Source organism: Schistocerca piceifrons, chromosome 9, assembly GCF_021461385.2.
Source record: "Schistocerca piceifrons isolate TAMUIC-IGC-003096 chromosome 9, iqSchPice1.1, whole genome shotgun sequence".
Lineage (NCBI taxonomy): Eukaryota > Metazoa > Arthropoda > Insecta > Orthoptera > Acrididae > Schistocerca > Schistocerca piceifrons.
This window is the reverse complement of record NC_060146.1, coordinates 133,229,270-133,250,901: the sequence shown is the minus strand read 5'-3', so window position 1 is coordinate 133,250,901 and position 21,632 is coordinate 133,229,270. Positions and strand designations below refer to the sequence as shown.

The 21,632-nt window shown below is 38.5% G+C and overlaps 1 protein-coding gene across 4 annotated transcripts in view; it reads right to left on the bottom strand.

Annotated features, from left to right (window-relative positions):
* The window catches only part of LOC124716917 (nuclear RNA export factor 1-like), a 134,424-nt gene that overhangs the window by 29,123 nt on the left and 83,669 nt on the right, over positions 1–21,632 (bottom strand). For all 4 annotated transcript variants that reach the window (XM_047243486.1, XM_047243488.1, XM_047243487.1 and 1 more), the window contains exons 9-10: positions 15,625–15,854; positions 1,616–1,784 (exon numbers count right to left, since the gene is read on the bottom strand). In XM_047243486.1, the coding sequence (XP_047099442.1) occupies positions 1,616–1,784; positions 15,625–15,854 (399 nt within the window). The remainder of the gene's footprint in view (positions 1–1,615; positions 1,785–15,624; positions 15,855–21,632) is intronic.

Below are 21,632 nucleotides of genomic sequence, written 5' to 3'. Positions count from 1 at the left end.
ACCATCTTCCGCTGCAAAGTTTAATATTTAGTGGTAAAAGCAAACTGTAATTTCTTTCTATCATAGGCTACCTGAAACTATCCTCACACTGGATAAAGGGGATGCCGCATGGCCAACTGATGAACAGTCCTAGCTGGCACCTGGTTGCAGATTATAGGCGATGCCAGCAGATTACAAATTAAAAAAGGAATGTTAGGAAGAAAAATAAGAGAAAATGAAAGAGTTAATACAATGATAAAAATGATTCTGCAAAGTATTAGAAATAAAATAATTACATTTAAACCAATTAACTGAATAAATACGATGACCACAGTTCATAATTAGATTCAGAAAAACACAAATAAAAAAAATTGCTGCATTTGACAAGATTCGAACCTTCAGCCTTCTACATGTCAAGTTGTTACAGTAATAAATATCCTACGCTTTTACTCTGTAATATGTTGTTGTATAGTGTTTGGTCAGTGCTCTTTGTGAAATGTGTGTATTTCAGTAGCACTTTATGAGTGTGAGCATTTGGCTGGGGTGGGGGAGTGTTATCATGTGTGATGAATACTGAATACAAAATAAAAGGGCCAGACGCAGGATTTGGGATCCAAATACACAAAGAAAGAAAGCCAGATGAGGAATTGCAAGTGACCTAATTTTCGTGGTGGTTTGGCAACAGCAAACGGTTCAGGCCTGATGCTGAGTGCTCTGACTGGAGGACACCATCTACAACAGGAAGCATCAGCATCAAGTAATTTTATCTGACTATAGTATATTACTCCCTTGTCCTTCACCTTTCTCTCTCCTTGTCCTCCCCACAGCCTCCCTCCTTTCCAATTCTGACCAGACACCTTTTTTCCCCCATAACAAAGGAATAGACAAATTCCAAAAGCTAGGATTAGAATTTTCTGCTTTAAATGTTTCTAATGCCAGCACTCGAAATTACACCTTCAGAGGGTGTGTATGTACTGTCTAGCCTAGGAAGAAGTGCACGGACAACAAAACATGTAAATAAAAATGTATAGACGAGAAAAAAAGTCGAGAAGGAGCAAAGGATGAAAGGGAAAAAATTTGTCAATGAATTCAAACTGTGCTGTTGTTAATTATTAAAAAAATATTTCAAGAACCTTACAAAAATTCTGTAAAAGTTCATTGTACCTATTTAAATACTGTCATTGAGTTCATTCTACCAACTTTCTCTACACATATGTAAAGATGCAATTCTTCATATAGTATCACATTATACCTTTCACTTAAAGTGGGCAGTATCTGAAGGTCATGGTGACCAGTCCCATATGACAATTGAGGGACCGTTGACAAAGATGTAAGAAATACTATCATTTAAGATTTTGTCATTAGTCACAGGCCTTACAAATCAGCCCACTAAGGACAACATTAAAACAGATCACAACAAGTTATTTGCCCTTGAGTCATCAAAACAAGAAGAAGAAAAATGGGAGTAGAAGGAAAGAATAGAATGTATTTCTCCCACCAGTTAGGGATAATGACTTTCGCTGCACTTAACTTGCATCACCCGTCAGAACTACAATGACTGAATAAAAACGTTGCTCATAAATGATGGAATGGTAAGGAGGGGACAATACAGCAATGGTAAATGTTTTATACTTACGGAATGATGTAGGACATCCACAGTGAAGGAGTATGGGTCATGTTGGGTCTGTGGCAGCACCTGAAGTTTTGTGAGGATATTCTTCGCCCCATGGCATAGTGCAATTTTTGTATTCTGTTTGTTAGACATATGTAAGATGTTGCCACTCTGTGCTATGTAGGGGCTCAGCCTGCAAAAAGAGGAAAGAATGAGTGACAAGTGTAACAAAGGTAAAACACGGTATCTTATGCTGACATCACTTTTCAAAACTTCTGATAAGCTGACATATTCCAAAATTGTATTCCACCTGAGAAAAAATTGTATAATTAGTGAATCACAGTTTGGTTTCCAGGACAAGTTGCTCAATTGAAAATGCCACTTCAATGTTCACTTAGCAAATTTTACACGCTATAAATAGCAAAACAGTGCAGGTCAGTATTTTCTTGCCTTATTTAGGACACTTGACTGAGCAACTCACAATATCCTCCTAGGTAAACTTGGGATTTATGGAACTGATGGTACAGTCAAACAAGGAGTAAGGTCACCTCTAATAAAAAGAATGCAGAAAGTTGTACTCGATAATTCGACCTATAAAATCAGGAGTGATTCTTCTGATTAGGGAGAAATCACTTATGGTGTTACACAAGGCACAGTCTTACGTCCACTTATGCTTCTCATATACAAATACGAACTTCCATCTAACATAACATGCATAATTCATTCTTTTTGCAGATGACACTAATGATGACATCAATCCAAACATACGCAATCCATTCAAAAGTTCCAAGACTAGCTTTTTCTTGGTGTAGAAGCGACATCAGCGCAGTAACTATGGTGTCAGCTTTAACTAACAATTGTAAGCAACAGGTGACCATTTTACCAGTCAGTTGTGAGCAGGCAGAGTGAAGTACTTTTTGCATTTCTTTATTGTTACAATAACCTAAGTATTTACATTTTATAATACACTGACATGACGTGTTGGCATATTTCTTACTCTGTACATATACATTGTCATATGAGATTTACATTTCTTTCCATAAATATTGTAAAAAAAATTTCACAAACGCTTTACAGAAATTATGCATACAAAACAGTCATTATTCTGTACACTTATTGTGGTTTTATGTCACATAACATTTTTCAGTTTTTACTTTATCATTTTTATCACATTGAGCATTACGCTTTTGAATGTCCATTTGTGAACAATCTGTATTCATAGTTTCATCTTATTTTTACATGACACAGGTAGTCATTTTTTCAATCTCATTTCCCAGTATTGACAAAATATTTGCAAACCACACTGTCACATGATGTGGATGAGTTTTGCATTCATATATCATGCCTGATGTGAGCATCCATCGTTACACATGCAGAGGAAAGAAAGCTTCGTAACACGAAATCACAATAAGCCTACCTAACTATGTTTAGCTACACCTCTGAACATGTTTACTACGATGTGTCTACTGGTCTACAGGAAATGGTATGGACAGGAAGAAGCATTCATTTTTACTCTACTACTACAATTCTTCGTTCATCATGAGAGAACTACTGAGCACATCATTTCATGACTATCTACTGGTGTTAATCCATTTAATTTGAATTTAATATCCACTGATACATCCTGATAGTACAATGTTGTTATACAAGTGTCATCATCGACTGTAAACAATGTACTTCAGTGTTGGTCACTTATATTTCCTTTTGCTACGTGATACCACTCTTGTGTATTCTGTTATACATGAATTTATGTCTACGAGAATAGTACCAATGAACAAGTGTAAAACAATGAGGAGACAACTTGTGTTCATGTGCAAATGTACTGTAATAACTCTTGCTTGGCACTCTTCTCAGTCACATTGACTTTGCTTGGTCTGACCCCTTTTCATTTGGTAGCGCAAGACCTATGTTCAACCTTCTCACACATCTGCATCACACTCACATACACATCATTATTTATTTTCAGTGCAGCCCTTATGCTTTGGTACCAAACACATAACTATTGTGTTCCTTATTTTACCCAGGACATGACTCTGCATCGTTCCCTGGAAGGACACTTAAATACTAACTTAAAACTAAGTGCATAGCTGCTTGCTGGCTACTAATGCATCACACATTCAATATTCATATATTCTATTTCTATTAGTATGCAGTTCATTCTTTATCAATTTTTTCAATGAGTTGAAAGAGCGCACATGTTCATACTGCGGGTTGTCATTTTGACTTACCTTCTTGGATCTGGAAAGAAAAGTGTTGTCATTGGCAGGGCACAATCTTATCTGTTATAGTATATTCAAAACTTAGGTTATATTCCTTCATTCCTTATATGTAGCATGTAAATAGCCACTTGTATAAATGTAAATAGCTTATACATAGTACCATAGTGGGTAGCCAGTTCTCTGTACACTGTATTTACTGTGTTCTCTCTCTCTCTCTCTCTCTCTCTCTCTCTATATATATATATATATATATATATATATATATATATATATATATATATATATATATATATATATATATATAATAGAGGGAAACATTCCACGTGGGAAAAATATATCTAAAAAGAAAGATGATGAAACTTACCAAACAAAAGCGCTGGCAGGTCGATAGACACACAAACAAACACAAACATACACACAAAATTCTAGCTTTCGCAACCAATGGTTGCCTCGTCAGGAAAGAGGGAAGGAGAAGGAAAGACAAAAGGATATGGGTTTTAAGGGAGAGGGTAAGGAGTCATTCCAATCCCGGGAGCGGAAAGACTTACCTTAGGGGGAAAAAAGGACAGGTATACACTCGCACACACACACATATCCATCCACACATACACAGACACAAGCAGACATTTGTATATATATATATTTTTTTTTTTTCCTGAGCTTAGTTCTTCCCAATTTCTTAATCTTAGTCTAGGTCTGTTGTGTAGACATTTTATTTCATTAGTAATTAACTCACATTAACTCACATTATAAAGTTTTCTCTAAGTGTAGGTTGCTTGGTGTTTCTGTGCTAAGCTACCATTGTCATCTTGCAGCTCTGGCTTACACTGCGCTGGGCGCATGCGCAGAGGTCGTCAACCTTAAGACTAGCAACTGCACATGCACAGTTCTATCCTTACTCCACTTTGCCTCTTCCAAGTGCTGCAGCTCAATAACACAGCTACTGCATGTTTAAACAGCATGGTGTCAAATTAAATAATTTCTCGTGCTTCATGAGGGTAATGTTTTCTCAGCTTCTCTGGCTCATAAACATACAATGAAAACCTTACATAACTAAAACTTACATCCTAATAAGGCAACACACATGAAATAGGTAAAATGAAATCTTTCCTTAATACTAAACATCAATCATAATATGGATATTCAACTGGACAGCATGTAATCTTTTACATATAATGCTCCAAGCCATACTTGATTAGTGTCAAATTCTGTCTAGTGCACAAGTTCACGTAAATCTTTGCGTTGGTAGAGCCCTTTTTCCTTACCACTACTTAAGTATAATGCCTTATAGGCTCATGGGTGAGGGATCTTTGGTACAGCAAATGGTCCTGTGTACAGCAGCTACCACTTGCAATTCAACTTACCATACTGTACCGAATTTGGATGAGTCCTGAAAGGTATTTGTTGGCCCACATGGTACTCTACAGTGTGTCCTAATTTCTTATCATACAACTGTTTTCTGTATTTTGCCTTTTCTTCAATGCTAACCAGTGCCTGACATATTTCCTCCTCATGATATTTTCTTCTTAGGGACGTTAGGTAGAGGTTTTTCCAAATGGTCAACTTGTCTTTGGTAAAACAGCAATTCTGTAGGTGTGAAGCCAGTTGAGCTACATGGGAGATTGTTAACAACGTGAAGGAATGGGGTAACGTATTTGATCCACCTTGTGTGTTTGTGAGGGGTGTAAATCTGGATAAATTTGTTAAAGCGCTTAAATATCCTCTCTATGGGACTTGCTTTTTGAAACATGAATACAAGCACGTTTAATATTGTGGGTGTTCCTGAGCTCTTTCCAGCGGTTGCCTGTAAAGTATGATGCATTGTCTGTCGTCAGTATTTCCGGTTTGCCTACTCTGGGTAGATAATCTATTGTAATGTTCCTGATTTGCGGAAGAGAGATATTAATGCAAGATTTCTTATTTTGAGGTATAGGACAGTGTCTGATAGCACTGAGCCTCGGTAGGATAGAAGAATTGTATTCAAACATCAGCAGTGTGTTTTGGTTTACTTTCTCTGACGTTTGACTTGACTAGGTCTGCTGAATATTGTTGGTTGTTCACAAGGAAATGACACTTCCCCTTACCAATGTCAATTTGTGCTTGTTACTTCCTAAAGGTGTCCATGCTGATAAGGCAGTTTACTATTAGTCTTTCAACCGCAAGAAAAATGCATTGCAAAGAGAAGCTATCTTGTTGAATAGGAATTCATGCCTGCAATTTTATGCCTTTAGACTTACCTCCTAAAGCCATTCGGATTTTACAGTTTTGGACTGGAAGCATCGGTAAGTGTCCTTGTTTTTGTAACTGATCAAACAGGTCATGTGAAATTATATTTGTGGTAGCATCATGTCCAGTACCATGGGTACCCCTAAAACAAGTATTTGTGCATTGATTATTGCCTGTACTGTGCCTTCATTTTTATCTACACAGTTGGTGATATCTTCCTGACACAGATCATCTTCAATATCAGGGATCATCTTTAATATCGCTATAGTTGTCATATCTAAGTAAACAATTTTTAACTAGTTCCATGTCCCTACCCATATTACTGGTCATCGAACGGGGGTCTATCAAGACCAGTTCGAGTTTTCTGACGTAGCCTGAGCACTGACCTCCTCATTACAGGTAACCTCAACTATGTGCACATTATGCATCTGGTTTCACCAGTTAGGAGCTTGATTCAAAATTTTGTTGTCCCTGGCTGCTATTTGAAACATAATTTTGACTGTAGTGAAGTCAGGCAGTGGCAGATTATTTTGTCGCCCGTTTGCATTCTGCCCTCCCAGTTGCCGTTCGGATCACAGGCCCCGGTCGGTGGCACATTGTACGCTTGCTGGCTATAAACTCTGCGGTCATTAAATCCTCACCAATTAAAATTCTGTCCTTGGTTATTTTTAAATCCTTGCTTGAATTTTTGTCCCTTTACATTACCAGATTGGTTCCTGTTGGTATTGTTGCAAGGGGGATATGGCTGCCAACTAATGCTGGCTGTCATTGCCATTTCCACCGAGTTGTTCATTAGTTCATGCGGGGTCAGCCTGCGCGCTGTCACTTGTGATTGCTCAGTTCTCTCTTCGTAGATAAGATCAATGGAATAGAGAACTGAGAGGAAATCCTTCATATTGTGCTCAGTAGTGATGATTAATTTCTCATTTATGTTAGCCAGTAGTTGGCTTTTCAATATTTTAGGACATCTACATGTGATACCAGTTTTGTCCAGTAGCTGGTTTTATTTAGATACTTCTCGAAGTACCTTCTGAGCCCTCTGTGTTTACTACTGAATGGAGCTGGGTTAAACACTTTGCATCTCAATCTCTCTTGTAATGCGATGGACCAGAAATTATCTAGGAATGCTCTTTCAAACAGTTTATATGTGTGACATTTTTCTGCCATGTCAGTAGCTCACAGCAAGACACTGAGTATAACATACCACGAAGTGTATCTTACACATTTTGGTCCAATTCCTTGGCAAAATGTTCTGGAAGACTCTTATGAACATGACTGAGTTTGTTCGCTTACCTTTGGAAGAAAAAGTGTTGTAATAAGCCTTCATTTGTGAACAGAGCAGGAAGGCACACAGCACTGTACATTGGCAGTGTGGCATTGTTTTGATATATCAGATCATATTCTGAATACCTCTGCACGACAGGGACAGAAGTCAGTAGCGACTGCTGAATGTTGTAGTTGTGATCTATTTTACCTGACAGGTTAGGGTTTAAGAGTGGGTAGATTATCTATTCAGTCTGTTGACACCAGATAGCTTGGGACTGAATGTTTTCTTTCCTTTTCAGTGTTACTAACAATGTTAGTTTTTCCTCCACTGCTTTCAACCTCTTACCTATTTCAGCTCTTAGTTCTGCCCTCTGTACCTTCATCACTTCCTCGATCACACCCATATAACCCTTGTGTTTCTGGAAAACATTCTGTGCTAGGGTACTGCCTTGGTCTAGCCTACCAGCCACAGCTCTATCCCTTAATTTCCTTCAATTTCTTTATCTATCCTTTCTTACTCCTTTCTCATGAGCTGAATATTTAAACTTATGCTACCTAGCTGCAATGACAGGTATTGCACATGTTCAGGTACATCTTTGTACACTGTTTGCAACCCATCAATGGTACCACTGAGTGTATTTATATTCTGGCACAATTGTGACTGCTCTTGCTGCATATCTGTCTGAGCCTCAGACACTTCCTTCACATTTTCCGCAAACTGTTCTTGTACCTCATCCACTAATTTCATTTTTTGGCTTAAATTATTTATATCTTGTGACAAATCAGTGAGAAATGATGTTTCTAGATCTTCCCCCACACTTACAAGTTTATCCGATAATTCATTTGAAAGATCAGCATACACATCTTTTGCCAAGTCATTGAACCGTTGTTATGTCAATTTTGAAAGCATCAATAGTTTGCTTTAGCTGTTCAAGTAATTCCGTTTGTACATCTGTCTATTGTTTTGTAAAATCATTAAATTTTTCATCGATGCTTTGCTTAGGTGTTTGATTTTGCTCATTAAGATTATTAAATTTTTCATTTTGTTAGGAAAAATCATTAAATTTTTCATGAATACTTTGTTTGAGTGTTTGTTTTTCCTCTTCCTTAAACTTGTTCTTGAAATCATTGAAACTTTGCTTAAGTAACTATTGTAACATTTACATCATGATCGGGGTTTTCGGTGTGTGCAGTGCACCCTGTCCAATCATGTTTGCATGAGGTGTAAGTGTGGCAGGCAAAGAATGATTTCACAAGTCTGCGCTGTCACATGCTACAGTTTCACCATGTGAAAAAATACTCCTTGAAGAAAACTGTTACCTTGTCTCATCTACTGTCATTATCGTATCATTTCAAATGGTAAAGAACTATCATCTGTGTCCATGTTAATTGAAAAATTTAATTGATCATCGTCACTGCGACTGACATTTTTAGTTTTGATTTCATTTGTTGCCATGTCTATGCTGGCGACATCTTGTGCCTGGCCATCCGATGGACTAACAACAATGTGCCTATCTTGTGTACTCATTTTTCTATAATTTTACAAAATGACAAAATAAATGAATACTTCTAAAAATGGAATATTCTGTTTGTAATAGCGAAGATACCACTACGAAACCTATTCAGTGGTGCCTTACTGTATCCAAATACATTGTCCTTGTAACTCAATTGTATGCACACATTTCCCTCCTTCCAGAATTAATTCTCCAATTACTTATCTTTAACGTTTTGCACATCACGTGATTTCCATCCTTGTAATGATGACATAGAATCCCATTCATAAAACAAAGAAAGACAACAATTAATATAATAGCAGATTTACAAAACTGTATAATTATTGTAAATTATTACAAATGTGCTAACTCTCTCCAGATATCAACATGCTAGTACAGGTCGCCAGATGCATGATTAGGGAGAGGGATCGTGTGAATTGTTCAAAGCTGATAAGTTATGCTAATGCACATTTAGCCGCACCAGAAGTTGTAAGTCCAGAAATGCAGGCAGGTATGGGTGCATGAAGGTAAAGAAACATTGTGGCAGTTCTGGAACATTGATTAAAGATTAATTTCTTTCAGTTCTGCTGTACCTCATCTCCCCAATGATGTACAACAATGCCAGAATGGCTGCATTGACTATTCTCTCTTCATGTTGATTTCTTCTCCGAAGAGGTCCATTAAAAATTATAAGTCCTCATTACATCAGTATGTGGAGATTTGAACATAGCTCGATAGTAGAATGAACACTTGTGGCTTTCGCACATTATAACTCTTAATTAACATGATATTGGGAGAATGCAAGTACATACGTTTCTATTGCATCAGCTCAAAAATCCGAGCGGCATTGAGATTGGTGAAGGAAAGGGGGGGGGGGGGGGGACGACACAATTGAGGTACATAAAAAAAATGATAAACAGCTTTCAATTTTCTGTCAGCTTACTCAGATATAATCATGCCTCTTTACAATATCTTTGCCATAAAGGGACGGCATGAATAAGAATAATTACAAATATTTATTTATACGTGTAGGCCACTCGTGTCTGGCTTTGTCATGCTGAAGTAGAGGGACCTCTAGTGGCAGAAAATTGCAACTTGTGTCAGCAAAGAGGGAAAGTCGACTGAGTGATATACCTGAAATATAGTACCTCAACTAATATCGAGAACATAATGACAAAATTGGAGGCACTACTTTTCAGCATCCCCTCATATTTTATCAGTGAAGAGTGCAAATAAACTACACTGGCTGAATAATTTATTTTGACAGATTTCCCCTATATTTTGGAAGTATGAAATGACTGATGCAAAGAGAAAAGTGTTTCCACAAAGTTATGAGAGATGACACAGTAAGAGATTATTGGTTGTTGAATTATTAATATGGAAAAATCTGTCACGTAAAAGATTTATGAGAGTTTAAAATTCTAAGATATTTATTTAAAGGAAAGTGAGAAACAATACCGGGTGTCCCACTCAAACCTCCCTGATTTCAAGCACCCATGAGAGAAAAACCACAGTAGATACGACAATGAAAAATGCACCACATTGTAGAGCATCTCAAATAATTTATATTCCCACATCAGAAGTGCCAAGTATCATCGCCAGAGTGCAGAATGGCAGCATGAAGTGAAAATGGCGACTCAACAGCAGTGCACACAGGCAGTAGTGTGGTTTGCAGAAACAAAATTACCGATGACTGTGCAGAGAAACTATTGTCGCGTGTATGAGGGTGATCCCCCTGATGTATAAAAAATTAAGGAATGGTACAGGAAGTTTCTGGCAACAGAAAGTGTTCTGAAACATTCTGTTGGTCCATGTTACGGAGTTTTAGAAGAGACGTTGGGGGACATCCGACAAACGTCAATTCATAAAGCATCTAGGCAACTTGATGTACCTCGATCAACATTGGATCATGTAGTTCACCAGTGTCTTCGTATGTGTGCTTACAAAGTGATAATTCTGCAACATCTGATGCCGATCGACAAACCACGCCGACAACAGTTTGTTGCAGATATGTTGCAGCGTATTGATACTGATGCCAGCTTTGTGAAAAGATGTTTATCCTCAGATGAGGCAACCTTTAATCTACCAGGAACGGTTAATAGGCATAATGTTCGGATTTGAGGTTTGCAAAATCCACATGTTGTCATTGAACATGTTTTGATAGCCCTAAACTAAACGTCTGGTGCAGGCTAATGCATGACAGGATTGTTGGACCGTTCTTCTTTGCGGAACAAACAGTGAATGGGTCAGTGTATTTAGAAATGTTGAAGCTGTTTGTGTACCCTCAGATACAAGACTTGCAACCCAACATAATTTTTCAACAAGATGAATATCCACAGCATTGGTCAATGGCTGTTCTCAAGTTCCTGGATACGAAAGTTTCCAATCGTTGGATTGGATGCAGAGGACATACTGCCTGGCCACCACATTCACCCAGCATTACGCCGCCTGATTTCTTCGTGTGGGGATTCATAAGGACCATGTGTATGTGACCAATGGGGATGATATTCTGATGTTGCAATATTATGTCACCAATGCGATTGCAACAATAACAGAGGAAATGTTACAAAGAACTTGGCAAGAACTTGAATATAGACTCGATATTCTTCATGCTACGAATTGTTACCATGCGGAGGTGTACTGATAATAAATAAATAAATTCTTTGAGATGCTCTGAGATGCTCTACAATGTGGTGCATTTTTCATTGTTGTATCTACTGTGTTTTTTCCTGGGTCTTTGAAATCAGGGAGGTTTGAGAGGGACACCCTGTATATCCTTTTTTCTGTGGTATCTTTTCCCTTTTCAGCGACATGTCATGGCCACCACGATCATCAGACTTGAATGCTTGTGGGGCTATTTGAAAGAATATGTCGATGTTATGTAGTGTAACGTATCACTTTGATGAAGCGATGTGCTTGACGAATGATGATCACCACCATAAAATTTTTCTTTAAGTAATGAGTTAGCAGAGTATGCTGTTCAGAAGTGTGATATCTTTATGGGCATGTACACTGGAGTGGACAGACACAGCATATCTGCAAGCTGGGATGACAATAGCTATCTCACTACATTTTGCGGTACCTGCTGTTTGAGCAGTTTATTCCCTGCTGTCAGGTCCTGCCTTGGAGATATGGTCTGTGACAAGGCAGAAGAATCACCGTGACAAACGTAATGGTGTTATGCAAACAGTAGAATCGGTTTCAGCTGTTACTATTCTGTTAGATGCTTTTCTATTATTTGTGTACTAAATTCGATTCTGCTAGGTGGAAGAGTCAGATTTTGACACTGTCCATATTGATGCATCTGTGGCATTCCAAGTAATGAGAATTCGGTATGAATGATTATTGTAAAAGGAGAGTGCAATATATGTCACATTTTTTCTGAGAGGTGTCATATATAATTTGAGAATTTGGATACTGGCTTGCCCTCTTCACTTCCAGTGATTACTCCAGCACATTGAGAAATGAAGTACAGCCGAGAGATATTGGTGAGTGTGAAGAAATATCAAAATGAGCAAATCAATGAAAGGGAGTTGTAGCTCCCAAGGAACTGTACATCATAACTCAATAATAATGACAGAGCACCACAGTTAACAAATTCCAAACTTTTTTTGTTGAAAGAAGGCATTAAATAATAGGTGGATTTGACTGACCAACATCTGTTGGCCTGAGATAAGAGTAACTCCTAGCAGAGAGTTAGAAATTCTTTTTGAGAGAACAGCTGCCACCAGGATCACATAACTTTCAATGAGTGATTATGCAAACCAGAATGAAATTTTTCACTCCGCAGCGGAGTGTGTGCTGATATGAAACTTCCTGGCAGATTAAAACTGTGTGCCGGACCGAGACTCGAACTCGGGACTTTGCCTTTCGTGGGCAAGTGCTCTATGCAAAACAAATTTTGTATAAATTTTGTATAAATAAAGGTGTTTTTTTCTCAAAAGTCAACATACTACTGCTCATTTGAAAATGATCTATTCCCTGCAGATCACCCTGTATAGTCCGCCTATAAACTCAAGAGAGAGCAGTGCTTTTGGCGGGGGATGTGGCGTTTTCCAGAAGTACTCTTCCCTGGCCTACAGGGGCACCCAAAACCGGTTGCATGTTACCTGACTAGCATTGGGGTTTGGACTGCAGCGATATATATCGTTTCTGTTTGTGGGATCTTAGTTGCCAGTGTCAGGCAGTTAAATTTGTACACTTACTGATACATCTCGGTCTCTGGAAGTGATGGACAGTCGCCCTGCATTGCAAGAAAATGTGCAGAACACAAAGAAATGGAGGTGTATCAAGCATTTGATCATCTCCAATGTTATTACAGCGTGTGTTAAAGAGGTGACACAAAAAGAACTGTTGGTTAATATTACCAGTCCCAATCGAAGGGCTGCAATTTATGCATATGTCAGACACACCACAATAGGACACATAAGGAAGGAACACGAAAAAAAAACCGCATGGTTTACTGGAATCGCCACAAAGGAAAACAAATAATTTTGGGAGGAAACCCATTATTATAGACAGCTGGATCAAAAGATGGGTTTTTACCCAACGCACAGCTAATTTAGAAAGTGGTATGTGCAACAGGAGATTACCATGGTCAAAAGAACTAAGAAAATTTTTCAAATTGGATATCGACTAAAATAGTTCCGAATCTGTCACCAAACTGTGTTATCGTTATGGACAACGCTTCATATCACAACAAGGAGCATAACATAGCTCAAACTAGGTCCCTGAATAAAAGGGAAATGACTGAATGGTTATTAAAAAATAAGGTGGAAGCTGATTTGTTAGTGATAAAAAAAATATTTGGTTTAATTAAACACCATAAGCCGGAAGACAAAGTATTTGAAATTAATAAAGTACTTGAAGTCCATGGACATACTGTGCTCCACGTTCCACCATTCAACTGTGGCATAAATCCAATTGAAATAGCAAGGGCAAAACTCAAAAATTTCATCAGAGAGTACTGGGATAAGGATAAGGATTATTGAAGACATACTAGATGATGTAGTTATTAATATAGAAAGAGACGATGATGACAATGACAATACTGACAGTGACACTGTTGACAATGACCTCTAAATTATGATGTATGTAAATAGGCAATGAATAATTTCTTAAAAAATATGTTGTGTATGCTTTCAAGCATGACTATGTTCATACACTATAAAGTTTCATGTGGTAGAAATGTACTACATGGTAGTATATATGTTAAACAGTTTTCCAAGATAAATACAGGCAAATGTGGTCCAAAACAATAAATACCGTTATCACTAGTTGTACAAAATCAGTGACCATTTAAGAACTTCATGGTAAAATTAATTGAGTTTTCACTAATAGAATGTGATTCAATCACATAAAACCTTTGATGCTTATTGAACAGCAGCATTTGAACGTACTATTTCATCAAATCTCTATCTCAGTTACTATTTGCCTGATTCTAAGACATCCTGCTTAAAACATATACAACAATAGCTATCCTAAACACTGCTGAAATTTCCTTCGAAACATGTACACCAATTATGGACTTCTATGTAAACAAGGTGCATTCACATATTAGTTTTTATTTTTTGGTAAGAATCCTACACCATTTTCATGGTACGGGATGCTATTATCCGATCGGCGCCGGACAAAGAAGTTAGGCAACGTGCCCTTCAGTTGGCAAATCCGACTCTAGATTACGTCCTATCCATCGCTCAGTCTTTTGAAATTTCTCGCACCGCAAATAGAGGCACGGGGCAGCGTCGGGGAAATACAACCTCTGTGCGATGTTAATCTACAGCAATGTTATCCTCTTCCAAATATTCCCCATTACATACTACACACTTATGCCAGTGCTTTTTCCAATTCCCAAAACACATTAGGAACTGTTTCTTCAGGATAGTTTGTAGGTCTCTTAACTATGCATTTTTAGTCTCATCCATGTTGTAAAACCGCTGTCCTTTAAGGCCTGGCTTTGAAATTTTTATACCACTTGTATGCCCTTGTTTTACTAATAGCAGACTCATAAAAAGTAATATTTAACATTTCTAAAAATTTGATACAGTTTATTCCATTCTTATAGCAAAATTTAAAACAGGTCCTCTAATCTATTTACAGGTACATAGAAAGCAAATAATCATTAATACTACAAGAACGGATGTAATCTTTTTGACAGCTGACAATAGAGTAAATACCCAATATGCGTAACATTGTACCGATACTTTTCAGACACGTTTACGAAGACAATGACAAAAGAAGTAGTGCAAATCGGACTAATATAACACCCGAAATTATAAATTTCTCATTGCTTTTCAAACACTCTTCATGTTGCAAGAACTGTTACATTTCGATGCAGCCCTTCACAGGAAACTTCTACCTTTTTGTACAAACACAAAGTAAGAAAAAGCCTTAAATTCTACAGATATATTGCATTTTATGGGGTTCATTTTATGAATAGCAGTAGAGTATCATACATTCACATGAACAGGCATTCGGCTCTATGTTTGCAGTAGAATCCTGGCTTCCGTTCCTATGTTAATATTATAATGTTGTGTCTTGGAAGAAGTTATCGTCTTTTGTATTCCTTATGTTCTTAACGCATTTATCTAAAAATAAATGCTGCCGGGACGTATCTGTACACGGCATCGCCACAGATTTACAGTTCATGCAACAGCAGGGCCGGTACTACATTGTGAAACAGCCTGTAGAAGTGCCTTGTGACATAGCTGGGTAGGCAGAGTGGGAAATCAGTCGCTCTTGAGTTTACTGACAGACTATATTCGTCCTGAGAATATACTTAAGGGGCCTGAAACAGGTAGTGAGAGAATAGTGGTGGATTTGCACTTACCCCTTACTGGTTGCTGTGCTCTGTCCAGCATAGTACGTGCTAGAGAGAGAGAAGTAGGCGTCCTCATGGTACAAGCCTTGAAGCCCCGTCCGAACCTCGCCATCGTACAGGGTGAAAAAGTACTCGATGAACTGGTCGGCGAACTCACTCGAGTCGCCGTGGCTGCTACAGAAAATGTAATTCGGACGCCACTGTGGTAAGCCTGGCATGTGCGGCACGTACGTCCCATCCTAAAGAGAGGATTGAACAGATATGCATGTCCTAAAATCATATAGTAGGGAAAAAATCATTGTATAATTACTTTATCTCCCTAGTATTATTATACAAACATTTACTATAAAACCAGATTTACCATTATCCTATCTTCCACAAGCTTTGATGTTTTTCCAGTATTGGAGCAGGTAGTCAAGTTTAGGGACGCTTTCTGGAAATGGACAGAGGAGATCTCCTGGTAAAATGCTTCACTCCGTTACTCCTCTAGCAATATAAGAGTTTCTCCACTGTTTTTTCACGATAACACACTTATCTTGTAGTGATGGGCTTTTCTTTCCTCATACAGGGTGTCCTGGGAGGAATGGTCAATACTCAGGGAGATAACAGGAACAATCATTTGAAGCAAAAAACTTCATATGTACCTATGCCCTAGTTTGAATGGTGTCTGATATAGAACACAAGTAGCCAAGGTATGCTGCGGTTGCACATTACACCACCTTCAAACCTGCCTTCTTTTAACAGTCACACAAGGCTCTATTCTTAATCCTGTTTTTCTGTTCTTTGTTAATGATTTGCCTATCAGTGTCAACATTTCATCAGTTCTTTTTGCAGATGGTACATCTAGGGCACCCCACAAAAAAGGCAAAGAAACAGTATATAGAAGTTATTACATGCCAATACTGACCAACACATCTGAAACACGGGTAATGAAGAAAAGAAATGTCAGCAGATTAAATGCAAGTGGAATGAAGTTCCTCAGAAGTAGGACAGGATAACAAGGAGAGAGAGGATGAGGAAAGAAGGGGCAAGGGAAATAGTGAAAGAGAAACTCTTACACAGCCGGATAGAAACATCAAGTCTAAGATAGTATGGGCACTTAAAGAGAATGGGAGACTAGAGGATTCCCAAGACGATACATGAAATGGAGATGTGGAGGAAATGACCTAGAGGAAGATCAAGGGATAGATGCCTGAAAGGTGTAGAGGAGTCTTTCGAAGAAGAAGAAAAAGGAAAAAAAGAAAAAGGCGAGGACTGGACCAGAGTGAACACAGAAAGATGGTGGGGAAACGACTAGATGGTAAGGCTTGTGTTCCACAGAGACTCAGCCTGAGACTGGAAACTATTCAAGAACAAGAAGAAGAAGAAGAAGAAGAAGATGATGATGATGCAGGTTGGCTGGGCAAGACTTATATACGTGCATAAAGCCCAAAGACAAATGTACATTAAATGTATTCTATCCCAGAAACCATTCAGCACAGGGCATACACTCATATGAAATTTTTTGTTTCAAATTAGGGTTTTTGTGATATCCCTGAATATTGATCATTCCTCCTGAGATACACTGTATACACCTACACAGACTAACCTATGTCCTATGTCTTCGCATGCATACTCCAATGCAATCCATTTTCATCTTTATGTAAAATTTTTCTCAGTATGATAACCCACATATACAGACATGTGGCAAGATTGAAACGGATGTAGATAGAACAATAATTAAATATAATTTACTTACCTTTGAAGCAGTGTATACTGGTTTAGGGTGGCTATCATAAATCAATAACTTGATACATTTATTCTGATTGTTCTTTTTCTTTATATTCGTCAGGTGCAAAACATCATTACAAATACCTACACATGTAGCTAACGCCACTCACATAGCAACTTGTATGGAAACCAGTGTCATTTTTCACACCAGGAAGTGCTCAACCAAACAAATACTGTTCTCAGATAGTGGACCACCACATACTGAACCTCAAACAGTGTTTTTGGAATACTGACTGATAAAATACTGCAACACAGTTACAAGTCTGTGATCCATTCATAAAATTTTCAAAAACAAGAAAGTCAAATTCCATTGATGGCAGGTGACAAAAGTCAAGGGACAGCGATATGCACATACGTAGATGGTGGTAATATCACATACACAGGATATAAAAGGGAGGTGGAGCTGTCATTTGTACTCAGGTGATTCATGTAAAAAGGTTTCTGAAGAGATAATGGACACACGACGGGAATTAACGGGCTTTCAATGTGGAATGGTAGCTGGAGTTAGATGCTTGGGACATCCCATTTTGTAAATCATTAGGGAATTCAATATTCCGAGGTCCACAGAGTCTGGAGTGTGCCGAGAATATATTTCAGGCATTAACTCTCACAACAGACAATGCAGTAGTTGACGGCGTTCACTTAACGACCGAGAGCAACAGCCTTTGCAAAGAGTGTCGGTGCTACGAAATAAATGCAAGGCATACGACAAACGTATCACTTAGGACTTAGGACAAAATTTGGAATTAATGAGCTATGGCAGTAGATGACCAATGCAAGTGTCTTTGCTAGCAGCCTGCAGTGTCTCTCCTGGGCTTGTGACCATATCGGTTCAACACTAGATGACTGGAAAACAATTCATGTGAATTGTTTGGCCATCCAGATTACATAACATTTGTGGGACATAATTGGCAGGTCAGTTTGTGCACAAAAACCTGCACTGGCATGATGACCATAGAGACAGCATGGCTCAATATTTCTGCAGGGGATCACAAGTCGAGTTGCACTACACTGGGCAAAAGAAAGTGTGACATGATATTAGGAGGTATCCTACGACTTTGTCATCTCATTGTAATTACAATTAACACTGCTAATTTACAGAGAGTTACAGACTTCTTGTGGTACTTTTGGTGTTTAAATCTCGATCTCAAATCTGAAAGTACAACTGTTTATGAATTTCAAAAAACAATTAATGAAGTACATAACTGTTGGTCAACACTTTGGAGATCAGCCACTTAGAAAAATATTGGGGCCACGACACCATGCATTTATGCCGTTATCTTAAGTGTTATGGGCACATAATATGTAGCTGATATATCTTCGAGAGTAATGCGTGCTAAAACGAGGACCAGACTCAAGATTTATTCTTCACATATACTTTTAGTTTTTTTTATAGGTTATAAATTTTAAAATAAAACTGACAGAAAGTGCAATTATCCTCCAACAAAAAAAGGTGCAAGGTGAGTTACTGAGCAATTTCTTCCTCTTTAGCTTCCAAAATTTCTTGCTCACTCAACGAACATGATGTAGCAGAATTACAGCAAACTGCAAAACCTCACAAGTAAATGCACGAAATTACATCAGTGTAATCAGACATTAGCTCACCCAGTTGCAACAGTAGCTGTTACATTCGCTAGTCTTTCTTTCAAAATAATTCTAGAAACTGACAACAGAAGCCAGCACCAGTCAAGGGACAGGTAATCACTTAATTGTAGCTGCATGTAGTAAAATGATGCATCTTTTATTAGTAAAATAATGTAAGTACAAAAAATAAACATGGTATCAGGTTATTTACTAAGTGGGAATCGCGTTCTGCAATACTACCCAACAACATTGGCAGCTGCATTACGATTCCTCTCTCTCTCTCTCTCTCTCACACACACACACACACACACACACACACACACACACATCCTACCATACCCCTGGCTGCCCCTGCTGCACTACTGGTACCTGCTTTCACAGGTACCTTTCTCTTTGGTTGGGATCCCGTATTCCTGCTGGGTACTTCAACTGTTGTTTTTCAAGGGACATCATCTTTCTCCTTTGTAACCCTGCCCACACTGTGCAGAGACTTATGTACCCACTTTACACCCTCCCCTATGTTTAGTCCCCAACGGTCAGTGTTGCACCCAGGTATCGATATTGTTGTCCTGCTGTGGTGCTATCAGATCCCATCTTGTACTATTTGAGAAGGTGATTAGTTGACTCTTCTCTGCATCTGACAACATCCCATTTATCTAGATTTTACCTGTCTTCAATGCAATGCAAACAGATTGAGTGCTGTGAAAATTTCGGCCTACTTACTAACCCTTCCGAGGCCAGACCAGTAGTATTCTCAAAACAGATAATGCAAACAAATTTCAAAATAAAATAGCATTACTTTTGAAGAAGTGTCAACAATCGGACACACAAATAGGATTTTGGTCAAGAATGTGACTCCAAGCAAGAGGAAAACTCTACAATTAACAGCCCAGGTAACAGTTCATCAAAATGGGAAAATTCTTAATGAGTCAGATCTCGGTTTGCAACTGAGAACCTGAATGCTTGGGTGTCACATATTCTCCATTGTCCTCAACGGGTATGGAAGTTGGACCTTTGACTCTAGCACTGAAAAACATATTAAGGCCTTTGAAATGTTATTTGCATTCAGAATAAATGTTCACTCTGCAGCACAGTATGCACAGATTTGAAACTTACTGCAATACTAAAATTGTGTAGCAAACCATGACTCTGTCTTTTGGGGGCAAATGCTCCACCGGCTGCACTATCTGGGCACGACTCATGACCTGCCTTACTTCTGCCAGCACCCATCTGCTGCTTTCGCTGCTTCACAGAATTTCTGCAGCACACCTTGTGCAATGAGTGCTCCTGGGAGAAAAGACACTGCAGAGAAATGGCTGTGCTATCTAGGGGATTGTTTCCAGAATGAATTTTCCCTCTATAGAGAGATTGCACTGATCATATTGTCATCTCTTCTGTATACTCTGCAGGTTGAAAATAACACAGAACTACATAAGAAGATGTACTGGTGCACTGTCAAGATCAGGGCTAGCTACGTAGATTGCCAAACTTCACCGGCCTATGCATGACAAATTTCTGTGCAGGGGGATGAAGTGTACTTCGTGCTACTGCAAGTGTGTTGCCTGTATTATAGAGATACAACACAATTTTTTAAAATTTATTTTCTGGTTTAAGTGAAATTATTTTCTTTTATCTTTAAGAGCAGATATAATAGTAAGCCTATGAAATGTATTATTTGTAGACAAGTAAGAGAGAAAGGCTTATGTATAAAAAAAATATAAAAGCCTAGAATTGGAAGTTAGAATTTTGGAGGTATGTGTAGAATTACAGGATTGTCTCTGTACATTAATACTCATACTCTGTCTGACATTCTTCATCTCCCACTTCCTTCTTCACCTTTCCTCCTCCTGGCCTTGTACTGTTAACACTTTCGCTGCGGCTGACGCTTATAAGCGTCGCAACAAGCCATGAGCCAGTGCAGCTGACGCTTATAAGCGTCCGCGCTCACTATCGGATTACTCAGTCTAGTTGCAGTGTCTAAGCTAGCATCATAGCGTGTAAACTTTTGTTTTCTGTGATCAGTTATCGAATGTATATTGTTCGTAATGGCGGCTAATGAACGTTTGAATGACGCCTGTGTGACCCGTATAGGTGTCAGACAGCAAACAGACTTTAAAACAAGACCACAATACAGTCAAAGCTTATTTGAAGTAATGCATCTAAGGTGTCATCATTAAGTCGGTGTATAACATGACCCTACAGATCTTACAAGGTCTTTACGTCAGCCTGTAACTCAGGTGTGCTTAGGAGCGTCGGTTACGAGCGGTACCTGCACTTTCGGAGTGTTACCGGCCCGCACTCGCAGGTTGCCGGGCCGCACTGGAGAGTTGCGCGCCTGCACCGATGCCGCAGCGAAAGTGTTAAAGCATGCACATTAATGTGTTTGCACAATAACAACCACAAAACTGATATCACGCATTGTGTAATACTTTCTTACTCTGTGCTAATAATGCCCTTAGTATGTTATTAACATGTGTTTTTTTCTGCAAAGGTGGGCGAATCTTACATTATATGAATGGAAATAACCCACTTGAGCAAAGTTTGCTTGGCCACCATTCCATCTGTCTCACTGAGACAGCTACAGATTGTAGTACTTATTCAAAACCTGCTTGTCATTTCATTTGTGAAGTCCAATTTGCTAGTGTAAACAAACTAACACACTT